A 24,563-nucleotide genomic window follows, 5' to 3' on the forward strand; every position below is an offset into this window, starting at 1 on the left:
GTGGGCTGAGCTGGAAGATTTCCCCATTCCTGCTACCTGTCTCTTGGATGAAAATCTGTACTCATATATATATATATATATATATATACATACACTTACATATATATATATTTATATATATATATATACACACACATACTGATTTTCTTATGATGCAATCTGTTGATTTAGTTTATCACTCAATAATGCTAGTTTGTTCTTTCTTTTCTGTTTATTAATTTCATAACTTTTATTGCATGCATTTCTGTATAAATTTGTCTTACATCTATCATTGTTAGTTCATTTCCTCATTAGCCCTCATCTGTTTTCTGTGTCTTGTTTCCACATTTGCACCTATTTCTAACAGGCTCAACTCTTTCTGCTTCTCTTACTCCTTTCTTTTTGACTTATTGAAAGCTGGTGTGAAGACTTCAAGACATGTTGAAACCTCTCCTCAAAGGGCTTCAGGTGATCCACAGTTTACTCCAATCACTTAAGCATTAAATGTGTCTTCTGGTACATTCCATCTCACAGTGGTTAGCATTGTGACACTGTGCTGAGTACCATTGTGGCTCTCAGGGAATAATTTGCAAAAAGAACAGACTATAATTATAATTAGCCTTTTTTGGCTATTAGTGTTTATAGTTGGAGTTCATTTAAACAGATTAGCCCAATAGACGTCATTTAAAACAATATAGTTATTGTCTTCTAATCCTATTTGATCCTGTTATTTTTGTTTAATGAACATTTTCTGTACTTTAATACATTTCATGTGATCTATCATAAAAACACTGACTATTGTGAATGACTTGCTTAATCTAACTGCAAAGGGTATTGTCGGCTTGAATCTAGGCATGTTTCCAATGCATTATTTAGTTCTACTTTCTTCTAATACTCTTACAAAACAGAATGTAAGTAACCTGGTACTTTGGAGAACTATTAACATTTTTCTTTGAATCAGGTCACATGTTCTCACCACAGTCAGCACCTGCTAATTTGGAAGGCAAAACTGATGTCAGCCGAGAGAACAGTACCGTTGACTTTAGCAAGGTGAGTTGTTTCTTTGGCAAAATCTCAACTGACTCAAACAAAACAAAAACAAAAAATTGCTGAGTGAAGCAAACAGAACCATTTTATTTTGAGTTATATAGATATTCTAATACTTAAGCTTTTCCTTGTGTTTTTATGACAGATTGGTGTCAAAGGCTGGTACATTTTCTAAGGAATACTGAGGTCAATTTTCTGCATGTTTCTGCCAGTTATATCAGCACAACCTGGGCCAAATTGGCCAAACAAATGCAAAAGATTGTGCACTTTTAGTTGAGTGATACGCAAACCACTTAGGTTCATGTTTTCTGCTATATTTTCTGCTGGTCCAAGTCCAGTTTACTTGAATCAGGCCTCCTGCCCACACAAACTGCCATGTCAACAAATCCAGTTTGTGAGATTCCAACAGTTACACTGGGTTGATAAGGCTCTTCAGATTGCACTCATTTTCTTGGGCACAGGCATTAATTAGCTCATTGACAGTATTTTCATTCTGAAAAAAATATTTAATTTATGAAGAAACTGAGTGGTGTACAAAATGAGATTATTAAATTGCTCAGTATAGTTTTTTTAGAACTCATTTTCAGTGATTTAAAATTAGTTTACTAACGAGTGAAGAACAGAATTCCATTAACAAAAATATTTGTAATTACTGATAAAAGCATTTTCAGCTGTATTAATGAAAAAGCACCAGGTTACTCTTCACTATATCAATGAATACTGGTTAGTGGAGCAATAGAAATGGTTATGTTCCATTACGTTGTTTGATTATGTTGCCATATGAAAGATTTTACATTTCTGATTATGCAAATTGCGTTTTGGCGGGAAACTCAAAACCTGACTATACCATTGCAGCTTCAGTCACAAAATAGAAACTCCACCTCTGTGAGCAGTTTTGTGTATTGGGTTACCTTTTCCATTTGAGCTTGATTGTTAATTTATTCCATATCACTAAATATATATTTACATCTGCCTGCTGGAGCATGAGTGCATCAGGAATTGCATCGTACATGAAGTGAACAAGGTATTTTACCTGAAAACTTACAATGCTTTTCACTGAACAGGGAAATTGTTTTATTTTCCACAGTGGTCAATAGCCACATGACCACATCATTCGAAACGTTTTCATGGAATAGAATTTTTTAAAAAAGAAATATTGCTTGTGAGCTTTAGCAGATGTGATTTGAATTGTGCAAAGACACAGAGATTGAAATAAAATGCTCCATCAGCAAATGCTGCTTTCCAATTAACCCAAATTAAGCAGCTTCAAAACTGGCTGATGTTAATCCACATTTATGTTTGTTTTCGCTATACACCAAAGCACAGACTCTGTTAATAGTATTTGATCTTATGCATGGCCTAGTTTGAGGATAAAGTATAATAAATACTAAATGGTTTGGGTAAGTACTATTCATTGGAATCCAAACTAAGACAAAAGACCAGTTGTAAACAATGTTGAAGCTTTTTCTTCATTAGAGATTTTTTGTATTTGTTCATGGTTCTGAGTAGTGCTGGACAGACCAGCATTGTTGCCCAACCCTAATTTCTCTTTCGAATGTGGTGTTGAGTAGCCTATTTGAATCGCTGCAGTCCATGTGGTATAGGCACTTCATAGTGCTGTCAAGAAGGGAGTTCCAGGATTTTGACCCACCCAGCGACAGTGAAGGAATGGCAACATTATTCCAAGTTAGGATGTTGTGTGGTTTGAAGGGGAACTTCCATGTGGTGGTATACCCATGCATCTGTTGCCCTTGCCTCTTAGGTGGTAGATGTCACAGGTTTGAAAAGTGTTGTGAAAGGAGCCTTGATGAGTTGCAGCAGTGCAATTTGTAGATGGTATTCACTATTGCTACTGTGTGTCAGTGGTAGAGGGAGTGAATTTTTAAGGTGGCGGGTGGGGTGTCAAAATGTATTTTAGATGTATTTTCTTTGCTCTGCCTTGTTTTATTGCCTGGATGAGAGGCAGGGAAGACTCATACCCCAGATCTTTAATAAAGCTATAGTTACATGAGTATCACAGAATGCAACAAATCAGTTAATAATGACTCACATTCTTATTTTTCTTCTCAATTTCTAAATCCCAAATCACAACATGTCCCTTTTACCCTCGACCCTCTGCTCATGGATTTACATTGATACCCAGTCTGGCAACAGCTCAATTTTAAAATTCTCAAACTTGTTTACAAATCTCTTCTTGGCTTCATCCCTACTTATGTCAGTAAACCCCATAATCTTCTTGCTTCTCCAAATCTTGCTTCTTGTGTCCTCAATTCTGGTCACTCCACCATTCAGCTGCCTTGGCTCCTAAGCTGAGACTCTCCCTCATCTATAAGACACTCTTTAAAATCTATTGTCTTCATACTCCCTTCGTGATGAAGAATCAATTTTTGAGTAAATTATTAATGATGGAAGGATAAATTGTTAAGAAGTTATAAAACTGTGAGTTTATAAATTGAGGCATTGCATATAAAAGTAAAGAGAGTACACTAGAAATGTAGAAATCATTGCTTGGATCTCAGTTATGGAAGTATGGACTATTCTGGGGGTTCTACATTTTACAGAGATATTAAAGCTTTAGGGAGGATACTGAGGAGACTCATTGGCATGTTACCAGGCATGAGGAACTTCAGTAATGAGAAAATATTGGAAAAGTCAGGATTGTTCTTCTTGGAACAGAGCAAGTTATGAGACGACCCAACTGAGATTCACAAGATAGTGAGGAGTTTGGACACAATAGAGAAAAAATATTCCCTGTGCTGAGTGGGTCAACAAATAAACATCATAGATTTAAAATAATTGATATATTATCTGGAGGAGTGTTGAGATTTCTGTCACTCAAAATTGTTGGGACCTGTAATGTTATAGCTGGACAAAAAGATGAAAGCTGATTCCATAAATAATTTTAAAGGAGAATTGGATAGAAACTTGAGGATGAACAGGGTTATGGATAAGATGGAAGAGTGTGGATGTAAGCATAATTACTCTTTCAGAAATGTGGTCTTTATTCATCTTTGCTTGGAAAAATCAAGAAGAAGCTGAGTTTTTCCACAATTAGTGAATTGTTAAAAATTCATGGAAATATGATTTTAATTTTTAAATAGTAAACTTTTTGAGAATTGGATTTTATTACAGGGAATTAATTCACAACTTTATGCAATAATGAGCCTTTAATTTTCCTCAAGCAGCTAACAAATTATTGCTTCTGATAATTTGCTAATCGAGCTGTGGAATGCTCAGTTTTTGTGTCAAATGGTTCAATAAAATTATTCAATAAAAATTGACAACATCTGTTTTCTTGTAAAATGAGTTTTCTCAGCAATGTATTTCTAATGCCCATCAATATGCTTCAAATAAACAATGCCTTTTAATCACCACAAACTTACTTACAGCTAGCCCACTGCTGATGAACAACCACAATGGCCACCAACTCGCACACAGATCATTCTTAATAATCAATGCACCCCAAATTTCCACATGCATATAGTTAATTTTCAATCTTTCATGAGTCCTAAGCCTCACATGTCCAGGCATAGTTTGATGCTACTGAAAGCGCACTTTTCTTAATCACAATAAGAACATAAGAACATAAGAAATAGGAGCAGGAGTAGGCCATCTAGCCCCTCAACCCTGCCCCGCCATTCAATAAGATCATGGCTGACCTGTCGTGGCTCAGTTCCACCTTCCTGCCCTCTCCCCATAACCCTTAATCACCTTGCCTATTAAAAACCTATCAACCCGCATCTTAAATATATTTAGTGAGGCAGCCTCCACCACTTCAACGGGCAGAGAACTCCAGAGATTCACCACCCTTTGAGTAAAGAAGTTCCTCCTCAACTCCGTTCTAAACCGCCCCCCCCTTTACCTTGAGGCTGTGCCCTCTAGTCCTACTGTCCTTTCTGAGTGGGAAGAGCCTCTCCACCTCTATCCTGTCCATCCCATTCATCATCTTATATGTCTCAATGAATTCTCCCCTCATTCTTCTAAACTCTAACGAGTACAAGCCTAGTTTATTCAGCCTCTCCTCATAGTTCAACCCCCTCAACTCCGGTATCAGCCTAGTAAACCTCCTCTGCACTCCCTCCAAGGCCAAGATATCCTTGCGCAAGTGCGGCGACCAAAATTGCACACACTACTCCAGCTGCGGCCTCACCAGTGCCCTGTACAGTTGCAGCAAGATGTCCCTACTTTTATATTCAATCCCCCTCGCTATGAAGGCCAGCATCGCATTCATCTTCCTGACCACCTGCTGCACCTGCAGGCTGGGTTTCACCCATGACTTGTCTCTCTTTCTTTCAAAACACAGTGCAGTCCTCCTAATTCTCACTCTCAGTCCACCTGGATGAATAATTGATTGTTTTAATCTTAAATAACACTCTGCATTTTTTAAAGTTTGAATAATGTTGTTAATAAAACCATACAATGTGAAGGTTTACTTCAAAAGGAAGCTGCACCCTGTTTGACATTCAATGAAAGTCAAGCTTGTTCTATACTATTGTTCGGTTCCTACAACATGAAAATAAATCCAGCGATGTATGGTCTCAATGCTATTCTTATTGCTGTTTTAAAATAAATGGGTTTTCTGTTGAACCGAAAAGGATGGCTGCTACAAGTCATATGACCACATAGTTGTCCCTTTGCCTTGGGAGCTACAACCAAGGGTTATAAGAAAAAATAATTCTTCACTCAGGAAGTGAATTCCCACACCTCATTGTATAAATCCTTGTAATCAATGAAAGCAGAGGAAGTGCAGATGATCTGGCTCCCCAATCTGAACTGTCACAATAGTCATTCTCGGCTGTATTTTTAAAGAGTGAGCCCACCGTTGAAATGGTTCTCCAACCATTCAAAATCTGTAGGCTTGTATGGGTTTCTTATGAGTGCTCCAGAATATTGGCGATATACCATCAATGAAGAGTGCAGAAGGGCAAGCCAGGAACAGCATCAGGCGTACCTAAAAATGAAGTGTTCATCCAGGTGAAGCAATAACACAAGATTACCTGCATATCACACAGCCTAAATTGCAAGCATTAGTCAGATCTAAGTGATTTCACAACCAATGGATCAGACCTAACCTTTGCAGTGTTGTCACATCCAGCTGTGAATGGCGGTGGACAATTAAATAACTCACTAGAGGAGAAGGCTCCACAAATATCCCCATTCTCAATGATGGAGGATCCCATCTATGCAACAGATAATCTTTCATGTTTCCCTAATCTCACGTTCAGTCATAGTTTGATCCGAGTGGAAGTGCATTTTTCCTAACCACAATTCACCAATGACTCATCTCTCTGTCAAAGAACAGTGTAGTCCTCACTTACAGTCCACCCGAATGAACAGTTGATCCTATTAATCTTAAATAACACTCTCGTTTGCAGAATCTTCAGCCAGCAGTTTTGAGTGGATGATCCATCTCAGACTCCTCTGGAGGTCCCCAGCATCATAGATGCCAGTCTTCAGCCAATTTGGTTTACTTCACCTGATGTCAGGAAATGGCTGAAGCACTGGATACTGCAAAGGTTATGGTCCCTGACAATATCCCAGCAATAGTACTGAAGATCAATGCCATGCCACCAGCCCAAGTGTTTCAGTACAGAAAAATACTGTCATTGACACATAAATGTGGAAAGTTACCCAGCTATGCCCTGTTCATAAAACGCTGGAAAAATCCATCTGCCCAATTACCGTCCCGTCAGTCTACTCTCAATCATCTGTAGCATGATGGAAGGGGTCAACAACAGTGCTGAGCAGTAACCTTCTCACTGATGTTCAGTTTGGGTTCCACCAGAGTCATTCAGCTCCTCACAGCCTTTGTTCAAACATGGGCAGAGGAGCTGAACTCCAGAGGTTGATGAGACTGACCGCATTGTCATCAAGGCAGCATTTGACCAAGCATAACATTAAGGAACCTTAGCAAAACTGAGGTCAGTGGGAATCAGGGGGAAAGTTCTCCACCGATTGGAGTCATAATTAATATAAAGGAAGATGGCTGTAGTTGTTGAAGGTCAATCACTACAGTTTCAGGAAATCACTACAGGTGTTCCTCAATTTAATGGCTGCGACCCAACCATCTTTAGCTGCTTCATCAATGACCCTCCTTCCATCATAAGGTCAAAAATGCGGATATTCACTGATGACTGCACAATGTTCAGTATCATTCACAGCTCCTCAGATACTCACGCTATTCCGATCCAAATTCTGTAAGCCCTTTACAAAATTCAGGCTTGGGCTGACAAAGGTTAGGAATATTCATGCCACAGAAGTGCCAGGTAATGCCCATCTTCAAGAAAAGCAAATCCTACTCTCACCCTTGACATTAAATGGCATTATCATCACTGAATCTCCCTACTATCAAAATCCTAGGGTTATCATTGACTAGAAACTGAATGGGACTAGTCATATAAATACAAGAGTGGATGAGAAGCTAGCATTCTTGCTGCAAGTAACTCACCTCTTGATTCCTCAAAGCCTGTTCACCATCTACAAGGCAAAAGACAGAATATTCTCCACACTAGCCTGGATGAATGCAGCTCCAGCAACACTCAAGAAGCTATCCACCATCCGTGGTAAAGTAGCCCGCTTGATTGATCCACAACCATTTGTTCCTTCTACCACTGACGAAAGGTGCCAGAAGAGTGTACCAGATACAAGATGGAACTCACCAAGGCTCCTTTTACAGCGCCTTCCAAACCCATGATTGCCACCATCTAGCAGGATAAGGTCAGCAGACACATGGGAACACACCATCTGAAAGTTCCCCTTGGAGCCACTCACCATACCTGACTTGGAAACATATCGCTGTCCTTCAGTGTTGCTGGATCAAAATCCTGGAACTTCCTCCCTAATAGCACTGTGGATGTATCTACACCATATGGACTGTAAGTTTAATAAGGCAGCTCATAACTAGCTTCATAAGGTCAATGAATGGCAGGCCCTGCCAGCAATGGCCACATTCCATGGATTAATTTTTTAAAAATGTGTCTGGGACTAACCCTCAGGCACTAAATATGGCAGCCTTTGTTTGTTCATAATTAATGGACGCATCAGAAATCAACATGAGTAGACTTTCTGGGCTCTCCCAAATACTCTGTCAATTAAGAAAGTTCAGCTATTTGGTGACTATTTTCGCAGTCTTACTATTTTCTCATAATTGGTGATAAAGGTTTCCATCCCTCACTTTCCAAATTGTGGAATTAATCTTACATTCTTGAGGGCCTCAGAAACTTGGTGGTAGGGGAGGGAAATAGAGGCTAACACCAGGTTTCTTTTCCAGTTTCCAGCTGTCTGGTTTTGCTTTCCCTTTGAGCTGCTAATTTTACATTGAAAAGCAGAGCAAAACACATTCACATATACTTTAAACTAAAATTCTCAACGGAACCTTCATTTTATCTTTGTCACTTTCCACAACACCCCCTCTCCCAGGAGAGAGCTTTTGGCTAATTACCAGGCTCTTGAAGGTTCCTTCACTTCCTGGAAACAAAGCAAATCACCACAGCTTTCAGGAATTCACTTTGATTTCTCCTTAGTTAATCCAGTTAATCTCCGTGATATGAACTTTCATGGGGATGCTTCCATTAGCCTTTGGCAAAGCAATTCCAAAACAATTCTTCAAAACATAACGGGAGGGAATTTATGACCTCGCTTGAGCTGCTTGTCTGATCTTAGCAGAATCCTTCTTTCTTTGCCTGCTGAACATGACCCACTAAGTTGAGTGTCTTTAGTGCCAATCTCAAAGACTTTCTGAAAAATCCCAGAATTCAAAGTAAGGCTCCACCCTGAATTACTCATCTTCATGGCAGCACGGGTTAGTTGAGATGGCTGAGAGATTGTTAGATTAATTAACATTTAGCTTCAAAATCAAACCTTTCAATGCTGGGATCCATCTGAATAAATTTCACATCAAGGCAATTCTCCTCAGATTTATTTCTTTAAGCTACAATCTCTGATCTCATAACGTATTCATACGGAAGCCTTTGAACAGGTCCATAAAATCCAGTCCATTATTTCTAGCCATCCTTTCAGAGAGTAAATTGTGCATAGGACTGAAAAATGTGTCTCCCTTTAAGCGTGTAGCTTATCCTTTAAACTGGACCTGACTGGGCAGAATAGTGTCACCAGTGGAACCTGTTTATAATGCTGTTCAATTCTCTTAAACTGCAAATCCTCTTTGTCTGGTACTCCAAAATTCCCATATCTCCTCATCCCCATATTTCCAAACCCTGTCTCCATACTTTCCAATGCAGCTAGATCCTTTAACTCAGAATGAGCAGGGTGCACATGTATAGACAGAAATAAACATTTCTGTAGATAACCATAGAGATGGAGGTACAAAAGCTTTAGAGAAAAAGATACCGAGAGTCCCCACAGCTGTGCAGCTGCAAAACCTCAATGTTCTCATCCAGACTGCACATGAGTCGGTCTCTTTAAGTAACTGCTTTTGCACAGAAATCACCCACACACCATAAAACAATTAAAGGACATGTTAGATAGAACTGAAATTACTATGAAAATTCTGAGTGACTGTGTGCATGATGACTCAAAGAAACTCTGACTCAACTTCGGAATATAAAATCTATAAAATGTGAGTAATTTTAGCTGAATGGCAACCTTAAATTTGTTTTCAAGGATATAGAAGACTGACAATGAGCCTGTCCGTTAGGGTATTATAGTATAGCAGTCACACAGGGAGAAGAATGAAATAGTGGGGAGTCACTGAAACATTCTTTTTTATTTTTGGTTATAAATCACTTTTGCCTCTAGGTATAGGTTGAAGCATTTTGTTTACAGATATGCAGAAAGAATTTAGCAGCTAAAGGCAGAATCCTCCGGTCCCACCAGCAATGTGAAGCTTGGCGGACAGGGGAATTTAACTTGGCATGAGGTCAAAATTCAGTTTCCAGATGGCGGGATGAAAATTTGCAATTATTCTCTCAGGACATTAAAGGAGGATTGGGTTTCCCGATGATCAATGTTAGGAAGCCCTTTTGTATGCATTAGCAAGTCATGCATGTTCATTAAAAGGCTAGCTTGGTAGAATTAAATTCCCCTCAAAATTAGATTCCCTGCTAGCAGAAATTTAGAATATTTATGTTTACAACAGTATGTAGTGGCATGCAACTGGCAAGATTGATCTCTTCCATGATCCCCTCTTGACTGAGATCAGGTGCTGGGAAGCCAATATATGCGAAGGAGGGATACATGAGACAAGACCAGCAGAGGAGAGGAGGAGGGTGGAAGGTGGACATAGGAGGCAGGCTAAGGATGGAAGACTGGACTAAATGCTGGACATGGGAGACAGGCTAAGGGTGATGGGATGGAGTGAAGGCTTGATATGGGAGGCAGATTAAGGGTAGAAGGGAGGGAGGTTAGCCAGGGAATGAAGATTGGCTATCCAGTGCAGGGAGGGAGGCAGTGAGGGAATGCGAGAATGCAGGTATGTGGGATGGAGGGAAGGACATAGCTTTTTGTGTTTGGGGTTCCTTTGGTTGGATGGGGGAAAGGTTTTCCAGAGATAGATGGTGGGAAGGAGATGTTCCTAGAGGATCAGTTGGATGTTGTCTTATGGTGGGGTCCAGAATGTTGAACCCAGGGTGTAGGAAGCAGTCACAATGCAAGCGGAGACTGGGATGCAGTAGATTGTCCAGTTCCATGGTAATAATAAGTAGCTGAAGGTTTCATGGGTGTGGACATGGAAGCAGACGAAACAGATAGCTCGGCTAACGGGACGGGCCAGGGTAAGTATAGGCATGTGCTCAGATGGGACGGAGATAGTTAAGGGTGAAAGGCTAACATGGGTGGATCATGTGTGATAGAGGGGAGAGGAATAGTTATATCGGGTGGATCAAGGGTGATGGGGTAAGTTGGTGAATGACAGAAGAGAATAGAAGTTGTTGGAGCAAGTCTGGAATGTGATCCACACTATTTTTGTATTCACTGTTATTAACACTGTCATTCTGAAATTGCAACACTTCAAAGTAGGGGAGGGTCTTTTCAGTAGGGTGGAGTTCAAGGAGAGCACAATTAGCCTACTAAAGAGAGACACTAACCACCATGAGGCAACAGGATGAGAATGATGTTCAATTGTTTTCTGCTGTCTATGGTGAAGCTACATTGCAGGAAGTTGCTCCCTGATTCACGGGTCTCAAAACATCAAGATCCCAGCAAGGTCTCGAACTACTGTGTGATATACCATTTGTTGCTGTCAGGAGCAGGGATGGTGGGAGAGAGGGAGAAGGATGGAGGGAGAGAGGGAGAAGGATGGAGGGAGAGAGGGAGAAGGATGGGAGAGGAGAGGGAGAAGGATGGAGGGAGAGAGGGAGGGAGAAGGATGGAGGGAGAGAAGGAGCAGGATGGAGGGAGAGAAGTAAATGAAGGCCAGGAGAAAAGTGGATGAAGGGAGGGAGGGAAGTGAATGTTTCCATGGGTGCCTGGTGGACGACAGCAACCTCACAACTCCAAGCTTCCATCCTGTAAACGGGCATGGCTGAGAAGTGCTCAAAATGATAAGTCTTTCTATGCTGCCAAAGCAATGGTCTCTCTATACAGTCTTGAGGGTAATCGCAGCGAGCTGAGCCTGAGAGTTCTCGCACATGGCTGTCAGCACCCAGTCAAGCAATGTGTTTAAAGTTTACTTACTAGTGTAACAAGTAGGCTTACATTAACACTGCAATGAAATTCCTGTGAAAATTCCCTAGTCGCCACACTCCAGCGCCTGTTCTGGTACACTGAGGGAGAATTTAGCATGGCCAATGCACCTAACCAGGACATCTGATTTTCACAGAAACTTAATTGTTAATGTAAGCCTATTTGTCACACTAATAGAAAAACTATAAACTATCTTTCGGACTGTGAGAGGAAACCAGAGCACCCGGAGAAAACCCACGCAAACACAGGGAGAATCTGCAGACTCTGCGCAGACAGTGACCAAGCTGGGAATGTTTTCATGTGCAGTCACGAAGGAACACACATCTCTATTCCTCAAGGATGTCCTTCACCTGGAAAGGATGGAGTGAGGATCCTATGATGGAAGCCAGGCACAGAGCTTAAGTGGCCCAGAGATAGAGGAGAATCTGAAAAGAATATGCTGACCAGATTGATTACTACAATTCATTCACACATCTACTAAGGCCTGGACGATTCTGCCTTGATACTGGCTCTCACTCAGATGGGGAAGAGAAGAGACCAGTGCAAGTTGGCAGAAGACCTGGAGGAGCAATGGCCTGAGCAGTGGGACCTCAAGAAGGTCAGGATTATGGCAACAAGAGGCCAGTGCAGCAGCAAACATTGGCCTGACCACAGGTATATTGCATACAGTACACCTATCTATAGATGGGCAAATGGCAATGCCAGAAGTGCTTAAGGACATTCCAGAACATGGTTGCTCATGTTTGCCAGCTTCACCATAATCTGTTCTGCAAGGACCAGGAAGCAAGTCTATGCTGGTGGCATTGTAACCGCTGCCTTAAACTTCTCGGCCAGTGGCTCCTTCCAGGGCCCCACAGGGCAGCATATCCTTATCAATGAAACACAAGTGCATCCACAAGGTAACAGATGTTCAGGAGAATGCACCAATTTGTCCAATTCTACCTGGATCCCGAAAGCCAAGCTACAAGACCGTTGGATTCTGCGGCAATATCAGGTTTCCTGTAAATGCAGGTTTCTATTCCCTGCACGTCTTGGCCTTGAGACCCCCTGGCAGCAGTCAGTCACATTCATCAACAGAAAATGATTTCATTCTTTGAATGGGCAGCTGATACATGATCAAAGACCAAACCCTGAATGCTTGTACTCAGTTCCCAGAGAGCATTTATGATATCTACATTCTGAAGTACTGACAGGTGCCACAGGTCTTTGAAGGATGTTGGCCGTTGCAGGGTTGATTCCTTGGAGACAAAGGATGTTTTCAGAAGACCTGCCTGATGATACCAGGATGCCATCCACACAGTGCTGCTGAGGAGAGCTACAATGCTGCTGGTGTCTTCACAAGGTCCACGACTGAGCAGTTGATAGACTTCCAAAATGTGATGTTCAAAAGTTTGACCAATCAAGTGGGGCTCTCCAATCATAGAGAGTGTCCTGGATTATCATTGTCTGCTGCACCTGCACAAAGCAGGGGGATGGGGTGTGTGGGGAGGGGTTTGTGGAAATGTCTTGCCTGAAGGAGATGTTTGATGATGAGGATGGTGAAGGGCTGGTAATGGAAAGGATCAGGGCGCCATTGAGTCGCAATGCAGTAGAGAGGCCCCTGACAATCTGACGGGTAACGGATTCCAGGCAGAGTAAGCTGCTGAGGCATTTCCTTTACTATCTGGTTTCTATCCTCTGCTGGCTAAGAGACGCCAGTTCTTTTTTGTAACATATTATACTCTCATCTCATTTACCTTGATTTATAATAGCTAGATTAAATTGCACTATTTAATGTCTGCCCTGCTGGTGGTTTGATCCTTGTGTACTCCAAACTGTGCTGATCTACAGAGACCTGGCACTTAACATGCACATCAGAACCTGCAAAACACTCTCTTCTCCCTCAACTTTGGATACCTATATGTAGTAATTAGACTCCCCCATGTTCTTATACAGTCTATATGATAGCAACTTGGAAGCAAAATCAATTCTTACCATGGCTAGGATGCACTCCTATTACTTTTACAGCTGCTGCCAATGGGGGGGCAGACGTCGCAGAGTGCTCTTTCAGGTGGAACCAGATATATGGGTCCACAGGGAGAAGCAGAATGAAGACACTATTTGGCCATCATATTCTTCCTCACCTCTGATTGCCACTTGCCCATAGTAAATCCATATCCCTTGACATCTTCATCATACCAAAAAGGTTCAAGGTTACTTTGGAGTGCTGAGAGTACCTCACCTGCACCTTGGGTTGCTGAGTAACAACCATGCCAAACCCTCCAATCACAGAGACTCCTATAAGCCTCAGTTTTGATAGCCTCAGTATCAGTGTGAGAGTGTGATCTGGCATTCTAAACATCCCAGACAAGAGAAATACCTTTCATGCATGGACCTTGCAGAATCCTATTAGAGCTGCTGATGCTTCACCTGGATAACCTCACAGTCCTCGGCATGGTCCAGATCCAGGCCCATTCTACTCTCTCTCATCTCATAGACAAAGATTGAAATCTTTCAATGAGTTCTGGTGCCCTTGTTTGCAAACCCTTTATGCGAGGCCCACTGCAACCCTTGATAAGGAGATGAGTAGGTCAAACAAATTTCCATGTGATATTTCACAAAGGCTTCAGTCAACTGCACACACACACACACACACACACACACACACACACACACACACACACACACACACACACACACACACACACACACCTCTTTAATCCGACACGCACTGACTCTTTCAGTCAAGGCTAACTTTCTGTTGCCTCCTTACTTGCAGCTTATACCTGTATATTAGCTCAAAATGACAGATCAGTGAGGAAGACCAATAATGGTTGGATGTGCTCATCACAGCTTTCTCCAAACATGTAGGGAAGTGTTTGGTTTTCTATTGTTGAGAAGACAGTGTTGAGTTTCACCCTTTCTACACTGATACTGCAGCTAAAGTGCTTCTTGCCACATAAAGCAGCTTTAACTCTCCACGAGCATGCCCTGCACTGACCCACATCTCACATCGGGGCTACTGCAGCAAGAGATGCAGTGAGCTCACTGACATTTTCAGGGTCACAACATGGTGAGCTGCAAGGAATTAAAACAAGAAATGCTGGAAAATATCAGCAGGTCTGGCAGCATTTGTGGAGAGAGAAACAGAGTTAATGTCCATATGAAAACAGAGTCCATATGACCTCTTCAGAGTTGCAAGTAATGCCTTACATGATATGTGCCCAGGCAAAAGCAATACCTTTCTCGATTGCTATGTTGAGATGCAGCACCCATGGATGAGGTGGAGGCAGCCCATTGACTCTTATGCTTTGTTGACTGTGATGACTTGGTGGTTATCCTAAAGGTCCTGCCTGCCTGCTTCTGCCACGAGAATCAGCGATGCATATGGAATGAGCTGAACAGTGTAAGATCGCACGTGGTCAGCCTTCGCACTCCCAGTCAAAATCACTCTCACTTTGTTTTGCCACCAAACTTAGCCACCAGAACTAGAGATTCTGCTCAGAGTTTATTTTGGTTAAATCTTTGAAAGTGTTGAAAACTGCAAAACATGCAAATTCAGACAAAAGTAGGTCATTAGCAAAGCAGTTGGAGGATTGAATTTATTACAAAGGAATTAGGAAAGATTTGGAGCTAAGGGTTCAGTTAATTAAGAGGGAATTTTATACTTTATACTTTGCTTGTGAGAATACAGCAGTCACGATATTGCAGTTTCTGGGTTAATTCAGTGTAAATCTTTCAGCATTTCAGTACGGTAGTTGCCAGGACGGCCATTCTACTGATCTCTTTGCTTTGACTGCCACCTTACGTTGCTATTTTTGACGCATTGCAGTAGACTGTGAGGATGGAACAGCATATAAATTAAGTGGCATTTATCTGTGAGTTAATAGTGTGTGAGTAAGAAGAGGATTACATAAATTCCACAATCAAATGTAGAACACAAATTCATGGAGTATTTCTGTGATTTATATTAATGTTTGCATATGAAGTAATGTATCAGTTGAGATGAATATTCATTTCAAAAATGCAGCTAAGCACAAATACATTGTTCGAACATATGTCAACAGATATTTATTCATGAATTTGGGAATATGTTATTTATAATAATAGGTATGTTTATGCCATGTAGGGAATTCAGATTACAGTGACGGAATAAGTCAAATTCTATTTTTATTCAGTGTGCTAAGATTTGTGCTTTGGGCTTTGGGAAGCTAACCATGACAGCATTTGCAAAAATCTTCAGCCAGAAGGGCTGAGTGGATGTTCCATCTCTGACTCCTCTGGCATCACAGATGCCAGTCTTTAGCCAATTTAATTCCCTCCATGTGATATCAAGAAACGGCTGAAGGACACCGGACTGTACAAAGGCTGTGGGCCCTGACACTATTTTCCGGAAATAGCAGTGAAGGCTTGTGCTTGAGAACTTGCTGCACCCTAGCCAAGCAGTTCCCATCTGACCAGTTCACTGATATTTGCCTGCAGTTAACAGAAATCCTCCTTACTCTCTACCAAGTGGCCAATTTTTGGTGATCTTTATTGTACTAACATCATCCTTAATTAACAGAATGTGCGGACCAGCTGCACCATAATACCTACCAGGGAGATTATCATGTGGTGCATTACTTAAATGATTAGTTTCATGTTCTTAGGGTCATGTAAAGATGGGAAATCAAATATGCATTTCTCTAGATTTAATTTCTAATATGTTTTCTTTGCTCTTAAAATCATAAAGTATTTAATTATTGTACTTAACACCAACACATTAAAATCAGCATCCGGTCTAGTCAATGCCAAACCAGTTTTTCTGACTGTAGTAATTGTAAGCAGGACAATTTTTGGACCTCGCTGCTCGCTGCGCCTGCCGCAGATTGTGCCAATTGAAGAAAATAGCACGCTGGCCTAAAAACCGGCTCCACGCCCAGCAGCAAACATGCATTCATCCCAATCCCTTTCTACTGCCACAAACTGGATCGCACCCAGAGGCTGATTAGCATGAGGTTAACTGAATCCTAATCGCATTAGTGAGATGGGCACATGATTGTCTGCCCTACTGGAATGCTCCCACCTCTTTGGCGGGACATCACACGGGGGCAAATAACAGCTGATCTCCACTAGTGGAGATCGGGCACAATGTCCATGCCGAGGGTTCGGAAGCCATTGAAGCTCCCATGTGGTCAGGGGCATGGCTGGGCAAAGCACATCGGAAGGTGCCTACCTGACAGTGCCCACCGGATACCTTGGCAGTTTCAGTTGGGTGTAAGGCCTGGGTGGGGATGAGCCTGAGTGGGGGGGCAATGCTGGAGGGTCTATGTCATGAGGACTATGCAGAGGGAGACTATGCTGGGTGGGGAGCTGTGTTGGGGCAGTCATGCAGAGGTGGAGTTTAAAGGGGGGCATGATGGGGAGGCATGTCGTGGGTCATGATGGGGATCAAGCTGGGGAAACCATTGCGGGGGGCTCCGATGTCTTGATGTTGGTGACCCGTGTTAGGCTGGGGGTGGGGGAACATGCCACTAGGCAGGGGCTCTGATGTCCGTAGTGGGGAGGGTGTGGCTTCACAGTGCATTGTGAGATCAGTGCAAAACAGTGCCCAAGCTCTCAGCAGCCGGCTCAGTTACATGTTTTGCACCCCCCACACCCCAGCCAGTACCAGCGCATGACTCGCAACTGTCCAAAAATGTGAAGATTGTGGTGTGCAGCGCACCTGATGGACCAGTACGGATCACTCTGATTTCCGCACCGTTGTTTTGGGTGAAAATTCCACCCAAGAATTGGTGACCACAATTAGTACAATGCACTACAACGGTTTATTTCCTAGCAGATAACTGCATACAGAGTACTTTCACAATGTTAACACTTCCAGCTCTGGGATACGCTCTGGCAGCAAAAGCCTGGGCTCTGCACCAAGACCCCACACTCGCTTCCCATTGGCCATTCAAGTCACATGTCCCTTCTGATGTCTGCCCCTTAAAGGGGCCAGCTACCATATCCCTCCCCCTTTAAATCCCTCACTTAAACAATTCCCAAAACAATAGCAACAATGAACATTTTAACACGGTGTGTCAGCAGACATTCTCTGACTGTGGGAACCAGCTCCACTGGTTGAAATTGGACCATTGAAGTAGCTTCGTTTGGATTTGCTTCACCAGGGCTCTCCCCTGGAATCCATGTCTCATCTTTCTCAGTTTAATTGGGAGAAGCACTCTGACCTATCACTGGCTAATCAACCATTTCATCCTTTGGAGAAACAGCAACCTCACTTGTTGGCACAATTGGTTAGTAGGACTGGCTCTTGGGATGGCGCCCATCTACTTAAATGGTTTACATATTTCTTCACTAACTCACGTCGTAAGACAGTGGCCCCAACCTGGCCCCTGAAAACCGATTTGGTCTGCTACCAAAATCCTGGATCATCTATTTCAAATGCTCTTTCTAGTTTTGACGAATCTTGGTTCCATTTTTGAAAACTCTGTCTTATTTCCGTCCTCTCTGCCAAACTCGGAACTACATGGCAACCTGGTCGAAAGTGTTAATCCATTAGCAGCTGGCTGGAGCCATTCCAGTTGTAGTATGTGGATGGTTCTATAAGCTGGTAGAAAATATGCCACTTTAGCTTCTAATGAAGTATGTTTTTGCCTCTTCATACCAGCCTTGAATGTTTGCACTGCGCATTCAACTAGCCCATTCCATGAAGTGCGATAAGGTGGCATACGGATGTGTTTTATTCCATGAACTGCTGGAACTTGGCTGTGCAGTACATTACAGCATTGATAATATGGAAAAATGCCCAGTAGCTCAGCCATAACCTAATCACTGACATTCAGTTTGGGTTCTACCAGGGCCACTTGGCACTGACCTCATTACAGCCTTAATCCAAACATGGATAAAAGAGGTGAACTCAAGAGGTGAGCTAAGAGTGGCAGCCTTCGATATCAAGGCAGCTTTTGACCAAGTGTGACATCAAGTAACCTTGGGTAAACCGGGAGCCAATGGGAATCAGGTGGGAAACTTTCCACTGGTTGATGTCATACTTAGCATAGAGGACGATGGTTGTGATTGTTAGAGGTCAATCATTTCAGTCCTGCGGTATCTCTGCAGGAGTTCCTCTGGGTAGTGTCTTAGGTCCAAGCATCTTCTGCTGTTTCACCAATGATCTTCCCTCCATCTTAAGGTGAAAAGTGGGAATGTTTGCAGATGATTGCACAAGGTTCAGTACCATTGCTGACTCCTCAGGTGCTGAAACAATCCATACTCTTACGAAGCAAGACCTGGACAACATTCAGGCTTGAGTTGATAAGTGACAAGTGCTGGGCAATGTCCATCTCTAATAAGAGAGAATCCTACCATCTGTCTTTGATATGCAATGGTATTACCATCACTGAATCTCCCACTATCAACCAGGGACTTACCATTAACCAGAAACTGACTTGGACCAGCCATATAAATATTGTAACTATAAGAGCAGGTCACAGGCTGGGAGAGTAACTCACATTTTGATTCCCAAAATTCTGGCCACGAGGGGAGTGGGATTTGGTTGTCCTTGTGGAGACACTGCCTTCAGATAAAATGGAGGATGGTTCTAGCTTTGGTAGGATTGGCATATGGGTCCTGGAGTTGGCAGAAATGCTATTGTAATGTAGGCAGCATGGTGACAGGGATCATTTTATCGGGCATAACGGTAGAGGGGAACTTGTGGTTTGCAGAAATTGAAGGCTTATGTAGGATTTGATTTATTGTGGGTTACTTATTTATCAGAGGAAGGGAATGAATGAATACATGGAGTCAACAGCACTGAGTGGGGGTGGTGAAATCCCAGACCTGTCATTATTAATTTGTAACTTTCTAAGACATCTCTGAAAACATTGTGTTTGGTATTTTTTGATTGTTTCCTGAAAGTCTCTCTCAGTTACCTTGTCTGACTCTTGCTCTCTCCACTCATCTGTCACCTTTTGGTCCTTGCTTCTTCCTTACCCATTCTGTTTATGACTCTCAGGTATCAGTACTTAGTATGCATACATTTCCTTGCTTTTAACAAAACACAAGTAAATATAATTTGATGATTAGAAACTTTGGTCTCCCACATGTAATACAAAGTTATTTGTTCTTTTAAAATCATTCCAGTCAGAATGAGCAGAAACACAATGACCTAGATTTTTACACACAGTTGTAATGTAAATTGTGGGTTTCCTGGCTGTGCTATTTTGTATGCACATTGGTACAGGCAATAGTGTAAAACATATGTAAAATGGATGTAAGCAGAAAATACGTGCAGTTCAGTCTGAAGTTTAGTGTTGGGACAAGGAAGAAAAATAGAAGGTATTTCACTCTTCCAAACTGGTTCGCGTAATACCTTGCCAAGATTTCTGTTACAGTTGGACAAAATTAAACCTAAAGTCTTTGTGAGGAACTTTGTAAAGGTATAGGAATCTGAGGTTGGTCAAGGGTTTTGATGGGGTGGGTAGGATGACCAGATATGCAGTAACTTTATTTGATGACTCTACACTTTTTCTAACCACTGGGTACCGGTTAAATGGTTCTTTCCCTGGTTACTGTCAAATCCCACAACCTGACTTCCCTGTAACCCCACCCCCTCCCATCCTTTTGGGACTGGAGTTTTTATTGGGAGCATTGGTCTTGTCCCCACATGTAAAATTTTGGGGTGAGCCCATCTTTGGTCCAAGGGGATGGGAGGGATGAAGGGACAGCATGGAGTGAAGGATGGTGCTCAGCTCAGGGGAATGGTGGCCACTGCCAATACTGCAGAGAAGACTGCAGCAAAGCATGTTACACTGGAGCTGGGACCAGAGGTAACTCTGCAGGGTCTTGCTGGAGCTGGCTCTGCATTGATGTTGGAGACCTGGGGGAAAGCCAGAGTGGGAGTGTGGAAAGCAGGAGGTGCCCTTCGATGGGCCAAGGGTTAAGAAGTAGCCTATCCACTACCCTTGCCCACCAACAGCTTGCACTATGAAAAATGTTGGTGTGGCCCCTTGGTGTGTGTCTATCTCATTGCTCGTTCAATCATAGTGGTAGTGGGGACATGGCATTTTATGGGCAATGCCCTCCCTTCCATCTGCTACCTGCCAACCCATGGCTACGGGGGGCTGTAAAATCCAGCCCTTGGCGTGGGTAGGAAGGTGCTTTTGCAATCTCTTCTTCTTCATAATCTTCACCTTCTGGAAGTAGGAAACCATTGTCAGATTTCACTCACTTTGAATATTGTGAAACTTGCTCAATTGTAATGTAAGTCATGATGCTATCACTCATGGGAACCAAGAGCAATCCATTCCATCAATGATCTGTATAGCAGCATTTTCTTCTTATTGTAATTGATTCAAAACAGAAGTTACTTTGAAGTTCATTGCTTTTTTTTCTCTCTTAGAAAATATTGTTCAAGTCTCCAGATGGAAGCTCCACATTGGCTTGCATTCAGTAGACACAAACTTAAAACTAATGATATATAAAACTTTAATTTCTCTAAAAATTATAACTGGAATAGCATGTATGGAATAAAATTATTAATTTTCAGATATGTATCATGAATGCACAAGTTATATAATAACCATTTGTGATCCTGTTCTTTTATTTCAGGTGGATATGCACTTTATGAAAAAGATTCCTGCAGGTGCAGAAGCTTCAAATGTTTTAGTTGGTGAACTGGAATTTTTGGATCGTTCAATAGTAGCATTTGTCCGTTTGTCTCCAGCTGCTGTTCTCTCAGGAGTTGCGGAAGTTCCTATTCCAACACGGTTAGTCTCTTAAATGCAGAATGCATGTAACTCACTGGTAATGTACAATTCTTGATGTATGTACTGAATCAGAAACAAAGACAATTCAACTGGCGTACCAGGGTATATGCAAGGATGTGTTCCCTGTCAGGTTCCAGCTCTGAAAACTCTAAAATGTTGGTATTCCAAAGTTGGTCACCAAGTCTAAAAAGTTGTCTGTTTTCCAGACAAAAAAATGTTGGAGCATTCTCTTCATTACCCAACTGAATCCTCAGGGATTAAGGGGTACACCAGTGATCTAACTTTCCCAGAGCTGTGCAGTTCTTTCTACTTAACATTGGGGGACTTTTGAATCTGAATGGTTTCAACTGAGCTAATTGGGAATTTGTTGAATAAATTACATACTTGGGTACATGTCCACAGTGAGGACAAAAATCAATTTTTTTGAGTAAGTAAAATGTACTGTTAAAATCCTGTCAAACTTTTTTTGCTGTTTCTTGTTATTGGTTGTAATGAAGTATTATTTGAGTCAATTTGGAAATGTTCATATTACCAGAGGAACATTTGCCTATAATGTTTTTGTGGACTTGAGAAAACCTGTAAAAAGTAGAAGAGTTGTTTTGGTGGTGATCTGAGATAGGAAGGAGGTTGTTGAGGTTAAACATCCAGAGATTAGCAAGGGAAGTGTTTGGGGCAGTTGGGGTTATCAGTGATAAAGGCCTTGAATGGCTTGGCCCATCAAAGGATACTCAGAGAGGCTTAATGTTGTCAGGGCTTATTCATGGGGCAGGGCTAATTAAGCCCAGGTTAGCAATAGGAGATTAGGAAGACCGAGAATTACTGTTACTGAGGAAGGATAAGGTAGATAAAAGTTCCTGCAACAATTGAGAGGTGGAAGAATGATGATATGGACAAAAGGCAAAAGTTGGAAGTCTAATGCTTGCAACTAGGAATGTATATTGTGAATAAGGATTTTATCAACAGTAAGGGTCAAGGAGGGATGGAAGTAGGAGTGCCATGGAGCTGGAAATATATGGTTTTGATGATGTAAAGGATTAGGGGTTTGAAGCTTAGATGTGAGGAGGGAAAAATTGCCATGGTTTTGTACTGGCCAGTTCAGTTGGTGTGAGTGAGGTGGAATGTAAGGAATAGGAGTTTTTGATGTTGGGTTGGGAGTCTAGGGTGGAGATGAAAACAATTCCTCTGTTTAAACATGTCTGCTGCTTGTTCTGCTTGCAGCATCAAGGGTTGCTGAGTGCTCAGTGTACTCCAAGCAAGATAATGTTCCACTCATCTCTCATAGTTGGCTGTTGCAGGTCCTCTTTGACAAGCAAACATACATTTCTAAATAGCAATCTTGAACAGTATAAGGAAAGCAATATTCTACTAACTTCCTTCACTACAATAGTGACTACACTTCATATACTTTGGTGCGGTAAAACACAATGGAACAACCTGAGGTTACAAAAGTCTCTTTATAAAAATGCACTTTTTTAACCACAATGTCCTAAATGTAGGAAATATTACTTTAAAAAGCCCTTTGTATTATATTTCTACCTCATGAATATGCATCATACAAAACTCTTTGTTAGGGTGGTCTGAGCTCTCATGATCCATATGATTTGGAGCAAATAACCCTTGCTTCCAGGGGCCTATCTTGTATTTTTCTTTCGTGAATTATGTACCATGGCTACTGCATCTGGAAAGTAGGGTGAGTTGCATAATTGTTTGCCGGTGGTCATACATCATCTGTGGACTAAGATGGTAATAACCCTTTCTTGATATAAGGGAAAGCACTGTCAGATACAAAACTGGTAACTTGTATGCAGTTACTGAAACACTGAATTTGTGGAATGCAGAAAACTGGAACATTTGAGTTGGCCTGTCTCTCTGCTGTTCTATGCAGATTTTCAGCTTAATGTTTATAGATGTAAGGGATGAGAGGATTTCTGTTACGTCAGTGTTTTGGTAATGATGTGGGTACAGATCCTTCTAATTAGTGCCTGAAAGGATCCAGTGTCCTGGAAGTTTAAAGCAGCCATCCCTTCCACTGAAAGTGGCATTTAACTGTTCCATGGATGCAGGTTTGTGTGCAGCAGGTCAAAGATCGTATTCACATTGAGGCACAATCCTTGTACGGATTGTTCCTCTCTGAAGACCAGGTGAGGGTGATGTTAATGATGTTCATACTGCAGTGGGTATTCATGATTCCTAAATGTCCATTTCCCATGCTGCTCCTCCACATCCTTCTCTAAAGTTTCTGGTAGAGAAAGATCCGATGCTACACCCATGCTGCTCATTTCATTGTACAACTTACTTATTACTCGTTCTGTGAATGATTTTCTCTTCTGCAATCATCTTAATCCCTGTTCCTGCTGCTTTTGGAACAGCTGTGCTCAGTTAGTACCATTTGACAATCAACAAATCTTGGGAAGAACTTAATAGTTTCCATTTGTTGTTGAACAAGCAGGAAATTCATAATCACCAGCATCTTACGTTACTTACTCCCAAAGACAAATATTAACACAAAATTACTACACCTTAACCAACAGTATCAAATTGGTTTATTTGTGAGAAAATGAGCTTGTGTCAGAAGGAAGCAGTGTTTTGTTCATTTTATTTTTCCATTTGCTACAGCATTAACTTCTTCTCATTGTTAAAAAGCTGTGACAGAAGCAGTATGATTTCAGAAAACTGACAGAAGTGCGTTTGCACTTTGCATTTATGTAAATTGCAAATGCTGACCAAATAAAGGGTAATGTTAAAGAGCATTTCATTATTTTCTTAGCCTTACCATATAGGGGAGTCTGTTAATCTTTAAACACTAATGTTATTATAGTTATTTTGATGGATGAATCACTGATAGTGCAGTGAAATAATGGACTAGATTTTGCAGTCATGGGCAAATGAATGGAGCATAAGGAACAGATTAAGTCAATTGCAGGTGCAAATTCACCTTGGACAGTATGACCTGGTAGCTTTACCAAGGTATGGCTGCAAGATGGTCAAACTAGGAACCAAATATAAGGTTGAAAGGAATGAAAGGGGAAGTAGTAGAGGGGAAGGGGAACGTAAATGCTTAATGATGAAATCACTTTGGCGATAAAGGAGGATATAAAGAAAGGTAGGCAGGCAACAGAGATGTCATGGTAAAATAAAGAAATAGAAAAGGATTAAAGACCATATTGGGAG

The 24,563-nt window shown here is 41.7% G+C and overlaps 1 protein-coding gene across 3 annotated transcripts in view; it reads left to right on the top strand.

The window, feature by feature from the left end:
* LOC145350155 (sodium-driven chloride bicarbonate exchanger-like) overlaps positions 1-24,563 on the top strand; it is a 256,118-nt gene that overhangs the window by 126,123 nt on the left and 105,432 nt on the right. For 2 of the 3 annotated variants that reach the window (XM_080199161.1, XM_080199163.1), the window contains exons 7-9: positions 397-447; positions 941-1,029; positions 21,235-21,392. In XM_080199161.1, the coding sequence (XP_080055287.1) occupies positions 397-447; positions 941-1,029; positions 21,235-21,392 (298 nt within the window). The remainder of the gene's footprint in view (positions 1-396; positions 448-940; positions 1,030-21,234; positions 21,393-24,563) is intronic. The other variant, XM_080199162.1, reaches the window with a different exon arrangement.

This window comes from Carcharhinus amblyrhynchos, chromosome 11 (genome assembly GCF_965287045.1).
Source record: "Carcharhinus amblyrhynchos chromosome 11, sCarAmb.v2.hapA, whole genome shotgun sequence".
In the NCBI taxonomy this organism is placed as follows: Eukaryota; Metazoa; Chordata; class Chondrichthyes; order Carcharhiniformes; family Carcharhinidae; genus Carcharhinus; species Carcharhinus amblyrhynchos.